This window comes from Ostrea edulis, chromosome 7 (assembly GCF_947568905.1).
Source record: "Ostrea edulis chromosome 7, xbOstEdul1.1, whole genome shotgun sequence".
In the NCBI taxonomy this organism is placed as follows: domain Eukaryota; kingdom Metazoa; phylum Mollusca; class Bivalvia; order Ostreida; family Ostreidae; genus Ostrea; species Ostrea edulis.
In genome coordinates this window covers 70,373,311-70,384,064 of record NC_079170.1, presented here as the reverse complement: position 1 = coordinate 70,384,064, position 10,754 = coordinate 70,373,311, and the positions used below count along the sequence as shown (strand labels likewise).

The following is a 10,754-nucleotide window of genomic DNA, read 5'->3' as shown; positions in this document are numbered from 1 at the left end:
AAATGAAATATCTGGTAAACTATTGATACTGAAAAGCTTATATTTTATATATCTTTTAGAGGAATTTTATTCACTGAATAAAATGAAATATCTGGTAAACTATTGATACTGAAAAAGCTTATATTTTCCATAGATAATCAATTATTTATAATTTTAAAAATGTTGCCAAGGGCAATAACTCCTATGCTGGTATTTCTTCTACTGCATGTCTATAATGTACATGATTTCGCCAATATCCACATTTTCTTTAAACATATTTATGAATTAGTAGTTTTTTTTTAACTGTTGACATTAAATTTTTTTTTATTTCAACAAGTTTTTATCTATTTTAATTACTCTGTATAACGAAAATGTGTGATATTCCGATGTTAGGGCTATTCCAGAAATAAATACATGGGGGGGGGGGGGGGGGGGGGGGGGGGGGGTCGGGAGGCACCTTTTGTATATACCAAGCACCCATAAAAAAAAATAAAAAATTACCCCATGACCCATCAAATTAATAAACTCATTTTACAATGACCCATCTAATAATAAAAAAAAAAACTAACCAGACCCACCACAAAAATATTTTTAAAAATGAAAACGGTAGAAATCTCGCGAGGTTTTCGGGACAAACATTCTAGTCAATGACGCGGTAATGCCTGTGCGACATTGTATCACAGTAGTTCTGAAGAAATGATGTCACATCAACAATCAAAAGCATCTATGGCGGGAATGTTGGAAAGATTGGGAGTCCAAACGATGCTATTATCATGAAATGGGTATGGATATGTTTTTCCACGAATCGTTCGTCTTCTAATGGAGCCCGCGCCCGGAGGACTCTATATCACCATCACACCGACTGATAAATATAACGCATCGGTACCCTCATATAAATCAACTAAGGTTTGCCTATTTTTATTAGAAAACGGAATACCTATTGGTTTCAAAATATTCCCAAAATCGATGCACTGTAAACTGTAATAATCTACAGAACAGAGTTCGCCGCCATCACGTCCAAAGGGACCCTATTAAACGCGCCTCTAATTTGAAGAGTGCCGTAATGGAAAGTTATGCGCTGCAAAGAGCGACAACTCGAATAGTTCTATGTTACTTTCGATTTCGAAAGCACGTTTTCAATTTTCCCTCCGACGTTTTTTAACCAACACGACAAGAGCGACAATAAAAATATTCTGAAAACTCAACACCCACGTAGCACAAAATAAAACAATAGAAACTACCCACTACCCATAATAAATATTTTATTAACAATCCCACCACGGACCAATTAAAATCTGAAAAAATACGACCACCCACACAAAAAAATATCATTTGCTGCCCGACCCCCCCCCCCCCCATTTGATCATTTCTGGAACAGCCCTTAACATATATTTCTGTTTTTGTATGTCTGGCATCTTTATAATAAAAATGTGACAACATACACATTTTCTTTGGGTATTAATTAAACTTAACTATCTTGGGTTGAAATTAATACAGTTTTTCCGGATTTGATAAGTCACATGAGGATCGATCCACGTTAAGTTCCCTATGTGTATTTTCCTGATAACAATTTTGTAAACATTGCAACAAAATCAAAACAGACAAACCTAATAAATAAAACCATACAGTGTGATGAATTTAACAATTTATATTGATTGATTGTATATTGTTTAACGTCCCCCTCGAGAATCTTTCACTCATATGGAGACGTCACTGTTGCTGGTGATAGACTGCAAAATTTAGGACTGTGCTCGGCGCTTTCGGCCTTTGAGCGGGGAGGGATCTTTATCAAGTCATACCTGCTGTGACACAGGGCTGGGGTTTATGGTCTCATCTAAAGGACTGCCCCATTTAGTTGCCTCTTATTATATGCAAGGGGTACTGAGGACGTATTCTAACCTGGATCCCCATTGGATAACAATTTATAAGTCAAACTATGTTGAATAGACTTTGATGTACTATCTTACAATTTATCACTGCAATCATTACTTCATAGTGGTATCAATGAATATAGATTACTCCATGCTTTCAATCCAGTGCAACAGAGCCTGTGTTGTCTCTGATGAGAATGGGATCTGGGATCTCTAACATCACAGGCCAGTGTTCTACTAGACTAAACCTGTGCTGTCTCTGATGAGAATGGGATCTGGGATCTCTGACCTAACAGTGTTTTACTAGCCTGTGTTGTCTCAGATGAGAATGGGATCTGGGATCTCTGACCTAACAGTACAGTGTTCTACTGGTTGATCGAGCTAAAGGGTTAACCCCACCAGCCAGAGCCACATATATAACACTACTACACGAGTGATTTTATAATCTCATAATACAATGTATTATTAATACAACCAAACACCACAGGGATTCCTGTAATTCTCAAATAATGAGTACACAATACACAATCTATCTAGAAATAGTTTGTACAGTAGCTAAATATTCTTGATCTATTTAGTGTTTTTTTTAGAGTCTTGATCTCTTCAGTGTTTTTCAGAGTGTAGCTAGATATTCTCGATCTCTTCAGTGTTTTTCAGACTGTAAATGGAGGGCCGGAATGATGAAACCCCTGACAGGGAAACTCTGTCGTTAACGAAGTTGTTACCTTGCAGGGAGTCGCAGATTAAACTGTTAACTACATTGTTTGGAAAGGTAACATCAAGATGATATTTCAGAATGAAGATTTAAGTTCCTGTCTCTTTGTAAAGTTCATTCAGTCACATTTGATGTAGTGTCATGGTCAATGAACATGCTCATTTTATGGTTGATGACTTTGACATTAGCCTTAAGTTTATCATGTTTATACAGAATACTGAACTGATATTAAATGTGTACATAGTAACCTTTTTACAGTAATATTTACATAAGGAATCATCGTAGCCTCATTTTAGAATCGTCGTAGCTCTACAAAACATGCGCACTGCCATATGATCTGTACTTTCGATTTAATACTGGAAGTGAACATTTTAGTCAACTTGTACAACTTGTACAGACTAAGTAAATTACGATGTCAGCAGTCTATTTTTCGGCAAGTAAATTGGGAATTTTTAGTCTCAAAATTGGGAAAAATCAATGGTTTTTGGCATTGGGAATGGTACCGTTTATCGGTACCAGTTTTATAAGGAAAAAAATCGCTGTGTAGAGAGATGATACTTCATTATAACCATGTTTTACTATAGGGAGATGACACTTCATTATAACCATGCTTTACTGTTGTAGAGAGGTGATATGACAGTTCCTGCTTTATTTGTGTATGGACACACAGCCACAGGGAAGTCTGCTGTCATCAATTCTGTCCTCAAAACTCACAAGGTATGTGTGCTGTTGTATTTACTGCAATAGAAAGTCAAATGTGAAAATCCAACAGAATTCAATAAAACTGTTTGAAGGTTGATATCTTTTGACATTCATGATTGTGTTAAAGGTCAGTGCTGATTGGTAACTTTTTACATAGATAAACATAGATTTAGTTCTTGATTCAGTTTCAAACAGATTTATCCATTCAAGTATAACACACAGATTTATACTAGTATAACACATACACTGTAAATTTATGTAGCACATTGATTTATTTATACATGTACCTGTATTACAGCACATATATATGCCTTTTCCAAAATAGAATGCCTTTTTTACTTTTCGATTGATGCATGAATGGCAGTGAATGACATTTTTAAAAAAAATACTTTTCACCTGCCACATGTGGTGCTTAACTAGTTTTTTTTCTCGATACTTTTTAGTTGCCGCATGTCCTGGTGAACTGTGTGGAGTGCTACAGCTCGGGGTTTCTGTACGAGGCAGTCCTGTGTGCTCTATACACCTGTCAAGGTTCCCAGAAATCAGACGCACCTGTCAGGTGTGACAACATGAATGACTTTGTTCGACTTTTCCGCCAAACCTGTGTGAACCTCGATCTCCTTAACGAAACTGTATATATTGTGAGTATAACTCTAATATCAGGACAAAACAGAGGGAAGATACTGTATACATTGTTAAATAAGCTCACTTACATAAAACTCAGACAAGCTCACTTACATAAATCTCAGACAAGCTCACTTACATAAAACTCAGACAAGCTCACTTACATAAAACTCAGACAAGCTCACTTACATAAATCTCAGACAAGCTCACTTACATAAAACTCAGACAAGCTCACTTACATAAATCTCAGACAAGCTCACTTACATAAAACTCAGACATGCTCACTTACATAAATCTCAGACAAGCTCACTTACATAAATCTCAGACAAGCTCACTTACATAAATCTCAGACAAGCTCACTTACATAAAACTCAGACAAGCTCACTTACATAAAACTCAGACATGCTCACTTACATAAAACTCAGACATGCTCACTTACATAAAACTCAGGCAAGCTCACTTGGCAATGCATAAAAATCAGGCAAGCTCACTAACTTCACACATAAAGCTCAGACAAGCTCATTTACTTCACACATACAACTCAGGCAAACTCACTTACTTCACACATGAAACTCAGACAAGCTCACTTACATGAAACTCAGACAAGCTCACTTAGGGCTGTTCCAGAAATGATCAAATGGGGGGGTCGGGCGGCAAATGATATTTTTTTGTGTGGGTGGTCGTATTTTTTCATATTTTATTTGGTCCGTTGTTGGACTGTTAAAAAAATATTTATTATGGGTAGTGGGTAGTTTCTATTGTTTTATTTTGTGCCACGTGGGTGTTGAGTTTTCGGAATATTTTTATTGTCGCTCTTGTCGTGTTGGTTACAAAACATCGGAGGGAAAATTGAAAATGTTTTTTCGAAATCGGAAATCGGAAGTAACATAGAACTATTCCAGTTGTCGCTCTTTGCAGCGCATAACTTTCCATTACGGCACTCTTCAAATTAGAGGCGCGTTTAGTAGGGTCCCTTTGGACGTGATGGCGGCGAACTCTGTTCTGTAGATTATTACAGTTTACAGTGCATCGATTTTGGGAATATTTTGAAACCAATAGGTATTCCGTTTTCTAATAAAAATAGGCAAACCTTAGTTGATTTATACGAGGGTACCGATGCGTTATATTTATCAGTCAGTGTGATGGTGATATAGAGGCCTCCGGGCGCGGGCTCCATTAGAAGACGAACGATTCGTGGATAAACATATTCATACCCATTTCATGATTATAGCATCGTTTGGACTCCCAATCTTTCCAACATTCCCGCCATAGATGCCTTTGATTGTTGATGTGACATCGTTTCTTCAGAACTACTGTGATACAATGTCGCACAGGCATTACCGCGTCATTGACTAGAATGTTTGTCCCGAAAACCTCGCGAGATTTCTACCGTTTTCATTTTAAAAAATATTTTTGTGGTGGGTCTGGTTAGTTTTTTTTTTAATTAGATGGGTCATTGTAAAATGAGTTTATCAATTTGATGGGTCATGGGGTAATTTTTTATTTTTTTTAATGGGTACTTGGTATATACAAAAGGTGCCTCCCGACCCCCCCCCCCCCCCCCCCCCCCCCCCCATGTATTTATTTCTGAAATAGCCCTTACATAAAACTCAGACAATCTCACTTAGTACATAAAACTCAGACAATCTCACTTAGTACATAAAACTCAGACAATCTCACTTAGTACATAAAACTCAGACAATCTCACTTAGTACATAAAACGAAGACAATCTCACTTAGTACATAAAACGAAGACAATCTCACTTAGTACATAAAACGAAGACAATCTCACTTAGTACATAAAACTCAGACAATCTCACTTAGTACATAAAACTCAGACAATCTCACTTAGTACATAAAACTCAGACAATCTCACTTAGTACATAAAACTCAGACAATCTCACCTAGTACATAAAACTCAGACAAGCTCACTTAGTACATAAAACTCAGACAATCTCACTTAGTACATAAAACTAAGACAAGCTCACTTAGTACATAAAACTCAGACAAGCTCACTTAGTACATAAAACTCAGACAAGCTCACATATAAAACTCAGACAAGCTGCTTCACTTACATGAACACAATCATTTTTTAACTTCATATTCAATTTTCCTTTCACAATGAGTTAAATTTGACGTTTTGACATATTATGGTGTGGACTTTCACAATGAGTTGAATTTGACGTTTTGACGTATTATAGTGTGGAATTTCACGATGAGGTGGATTTGACGTTTTGATGGTGTGGAATTTCACGATGAGGTGGATTTGACGTTTTGATGGTGTGGACTTTCACGATGAGGTGGATTTGACGTTTTGATGGTGTGGACTTTCATGATGAGGTGGATCTGACGTATTATGGTGTGGACTTTCCTGTCCGTCCTCTGTCTGTTAGCTTGGTTGTGTTAGGGTCATGTCTTTCACATTGTGAGACCTAGGATTATCAAACTAATCAGCAGATGCATTAAGGGTGTTTGTTTTGTGTTTCAAAACTAGGTCTCTGTGACCTCCGGGAACAAGAATATGTTGTATGGCCTCATTTTGGAATTTTAAGGCTTTAGAATGAATGGTCAAAATGTGTCTGGTCTTATCTTGCAAACTGTAAGGTCTATTAACTCCATTAAACTTGGTCTGCTGGTGGACTTTTGGTACATGTGACATAAACATGCCTCATGTACATTTACTTGCACGTATCCTAGGGGTGCGCTTTGATTATTAAAGCTGGAAGTGTTGAGATTTTATGTGTATCTTCATTACTTTTACAGTGAGATGTTGAACTGTTCGTAATATGATGATGTTTTGTGATATTTTTCAGGTACTAGATAAAGCGGAACGTTTGAGAGAAATGGATGCCAACATTTTACCGGCGTTTCTACGATTACAAGAACTGGTAAAGTCTCTAAAGTATAATGTGTGCAAAGATTGATTTCAAGAGTAAAAGAGCTACACATGTTTTAGAAGTACTGTACCTCGAAATTGTCAGTAGATAACAAATGGAGAAGACTTGTTATTGTATAAAATCTACATGCATGTCTGTTTTCTGACCTCTGTTGCCAACCCCAACCCCCCACCCCATTAAAATACCATTGTTTAAAACAATAAATGACCAAATAATTGCTTCAGTTGTCTCAAGCAATTGAATGAAAACGCAATGAAAACTTTTAGGACAGAGGAAAATTGCTTGAAATGTTGTCGCTGTTTAATGCGGTTGGAGATTTCGTACTTGTATTTTCAGGTTGTCACTATTTGATGCGGTTGAAGATTTCGTAATTGTATTTTCAGGTTTTCGCTGTTTGATGCGGTTGAAGATTTCATACTTGTATTTTCAGGTTGATGGCAATGTGTGCATGATCATGTTGAGTGAAATTGTGTGGGAAAAATTTCAATGTGGCACAGGTTTTCAGGAACCTTATGTTGTGCATTTCCCAGACTATAACAAAGGTATGCTGCTTTTCTTATGTACATCATCATTGTAGGGTGTTATGATATAGCAGTATATCTTCAGATGTAATAACCATGTCCTCATTCAGAATGTAGGAGGATAAAACTAAGTTTGATATTTATCAAAACGTGCTGAAACAGTTGTTTTGTTTACTCACAGTCTCAGTGTATGCGAAAGCTTTTTGGACCACACAGGACATTTAGTCCTGTGTAATCAATGAACACACAGGACCGAACCAAATTTTGTCAGACTGAAAAACTTGATGTAAAAATGTGAAACATGTGAAAACGCAGAATCAAGGAAATCTTATTATACTATAGTAATACTATTGATATTTTATCCTTAGTAGGCCTAACAGCTTTTCTTTTACCGGGGGATTGCTCCTGCATAATACTTTAGACGGTCCATGCTGTTTTAATCACATTCATTTACATATTTGGATTCTGCAATATTTTTTACTATAACAAACATTTAAATGACTCCGTGTCAAAATAGTAAAGTTCAAAACTGGACATTTAGACATCGAACATTCTGGGCCGGTGTAAAAAATGACGCATCGGACCTGAGACACTGCATATCGGTCAGGTCCGACGGTCCAATGTCTTTCTAATACACAGCAGTCTGCATGCGTCCTGTTGAGTATTAAAGTATTATGGCTTTCCTATTGTTCTGATCATTACATTTATGATAATTGTATAGTCAGCCCCGGGACCATCGCTTTGTAATGGAGAGACAACATAGTTGCCAACCTCCAACATGTAAAAGGAAGGTAATGACGCTCCTTGGAAAGCAAAAACTCTGGTCATAATGCGTAACGGCATTCACGACATATTTACTAGGCTTAAGTGTTATAAGTGTTTATATTTAAAAAATATTTACAACAGAAATGTGTGTATTGTATATTTATTGAAGAGAAGCATTGTAACTGACAGTGGCACATTTTGAAATTTTCAAGACTGATGGTGATGGACAATATTTAAAACAGGACACATATTGATTTACATGATAAGAAGGCATTTAAGGTTTCATTGTTTAGTTCAGATTGGGATTCAGTATCTATTTTCTGTACAATACTAACATCCGACGATGATGGCAAAAATGACGACAGTGATTAGATGACTTTTGTGCTAAAGTATTTTTACATGATTTCACATTTTTGGCATGTTTTGTCAGATCATTTTTAGCTCCAGACTCAATAGACATTAGTGTGAATTACACAACGGACAGTAAGCTTTATACTGTCCTCAATAACTTTTTTTACGCATGAAAAGTTGTTTTCCCAGATTGGTGGTAGATACATTTATAAGTATCATTTTCTTTTTTTTTTTCGCATATCTGCTGGCCCTGATAGCGATCTGTTCCTGGTGCATAATGACTTCAACCCTGATTTGTCATAACAACTTGCCGATAATTGTTAACACCTGCTTTGATAAATAACTGTAATGCACCTGGCATTGTTTACGTAGATCCAAGCTTTTGCTGCAAACTGGAAATTACACTCGCAAACTAATTTACAAAACCAAAACTAGAAATCGGATGAAAGTTATGTCCTGTCAGGTCATAAAAAATAATTGGGTTACCTGTCAAAAAATTTGGTGTAACCCAACAAAATTGAGTGAGTTGGCAACTACATGTATGAGAGATGTGTAGAGATCACATCTGGCATTTCTTTTAATCATTAGACAAGGGGTCGTAACCCTGAACCATGGTTCAATGACCCTCTAGCACTAACATCCGTGCATCAAAGGACCCCATTGGAAATAAGCTTTCGAGCTTTCATGGGTTATCCTTGGTATTTATGTATGTATGTTTGTATGTATGTATATACCGAATAAACATTTATTTATTTTATGGTCATTTGACCAAGGTCAAGGTGAATAGGTATTGAAACATTTAGTTGCAAAAAACTGATGACATAATTGCACTGCATGGGTATTTTTATGTGAGTGTATATTTCCAATGTTTTTGTGTTTATAAAAGTTGTAAAGATAGCCATATCCTCATGAATCTTGATAAATATATAGTACATCTATCTTTAGTGGCTGGGAATTCCGACAGAAATGAAAGTAGAATGTAAATATAAACAGTGAATTTAATTTTTTTAGTGTATAAACTGCAAAGCGTCACACCAGCATATTTTTCATGAAGTTAAGATATGCTGGTATGAAGCATCACAGTTGAACCTACCCATATGTATTTTCAAAAGTAAACTGTATTTCTTTAATGAACAGGCAGCACTTCTGATTTTAATGTTTAATTGTGTGGTACTCAGGTTACCATTAAGGTCTGTGGGCCTCGTGTGGTTTTGTATACTGTAGTTGACAGGGGATGCTTACTCCTCCTAGACATCTAATCCCACCTCTGATGTGTACAGGGGTCCATGTTTGCCTAACTATATATTTTGTATTGCTTATATAGGCATTATTAGATTGATCATTGTCTGTTATCTTCACCTTTCATGAGATTGATCACTGTTCGTTATCATCACCTTTCATGAGATTGATCACTGTTCGTTATCTTCGCCTTTCATGAGATTGGTTACTGTTCATTATCTTCACCTTTATAGGAGTTATGAGATTGATCACTGTTCGTTATCTTCGCCTTTCAGGAGATTAATCACTGTTCGTTATCTTCACCTTTATAGGAGTTAGGAGATTGATCACGGTTCATTATCTTCACCTTTATAGGAGTTATGAGATTTATCACGGTTCGTTATCTTCACCTTTATAGGAGTTATGAGATTGATCACTGTTCGTTATCTTCACCTTTATAGGAGTTATGAGATTGATCACTGTTCGTTATCGTCACCTTTATAGGAGTTATGAGATTGATCACTGTTCGTTATCTTCACCTTTATAGGAGTTAGGAGATTGATCGCTGTTCGTTGTCTTCACCTTTATAGGAGTTATGAGATTGATCACGGTTTGTTATCTTCGCCTTTCTGCCTGCTTACTCTATATGACTTTTCTTTCACAGATGAATTGCTGAGGATCTTGATGAGATCCGCACCAGCTGAGTTCTCTGAGGATCTCTATCAGATGTATCTCAGTCTCGTACTCAGTGTGTTCCACATCGTATGTCGCAATCTCAGCGAGCTTCAGCACTTGGTACGTGAATTTACAGGTTAAATATAATGAACAGTGGGATAACATTCTGTGGGGCTCACTGTCTGTGAGTTTCAAGCTACAGAAACCATATCCTCTCGAAACTGCTCCCAATGAATCTGAGAGCTGGATACTGATTTGCGGAAAAAATTCTGCTACATATATTATAAGTGAATTTGAAATATTTTGCTTTATTTTAAAGGAGATATTCATTAGATTTGGAAGTTTCTGAGTAGAAGTGTTTGATTCATGCTATTACACTGTTGATATATATATGTACATAATGTGGGGCCGAAACGGTACGCCCCCTTCACAATAC

The 10,754-nt window shown here is 36.6% G+C and overlaps 1 protein-coding gene across 2 annotated transcripts in view; it reads left to right on the top strand.

Annotated features, from left to right (window-relative positions):
• Positions 1–2,455: 2,455 nt before the first annotated feature.
• Positions 2,456–10,754, top strand: part of LOC125653281 (origin recognition complex subunit 5-like) — a 30,197-nt gene continuing 21,898 nt past the window's right edge. The window contains exons 1-6 of one of the 2 annotated variants that reach the window (XM_056145242.1): positions 2,456–2,622; positions 3,190–3,282; positions 3,711–3,908; positions 6,705–6,779; positions 7,219–7,330; positions 10,308–10,438. In XM_056145242.1, the coding sequence (XP_056001217.1) occupies positions 2,515–2,622; positions 3,190–3,282; positions 3,711–3,908; positions 6,705–6,779; positions 7,219–7,330; positions 10,308–10,438 (717 nt within the window). In that variant the 5' untranslated portion in view covers positions 2,456–2,514. The remainder of the gene's footprint in view (positions 2,623–3,189; positions 3,283–3,710; positions 3,909–6,704; positions 6,780–7,218; positions 7,331–10,307; positions 10,439–10,754) is intronic. The other variant, XR_008797256.1, reaches the window with a different exon arrangement.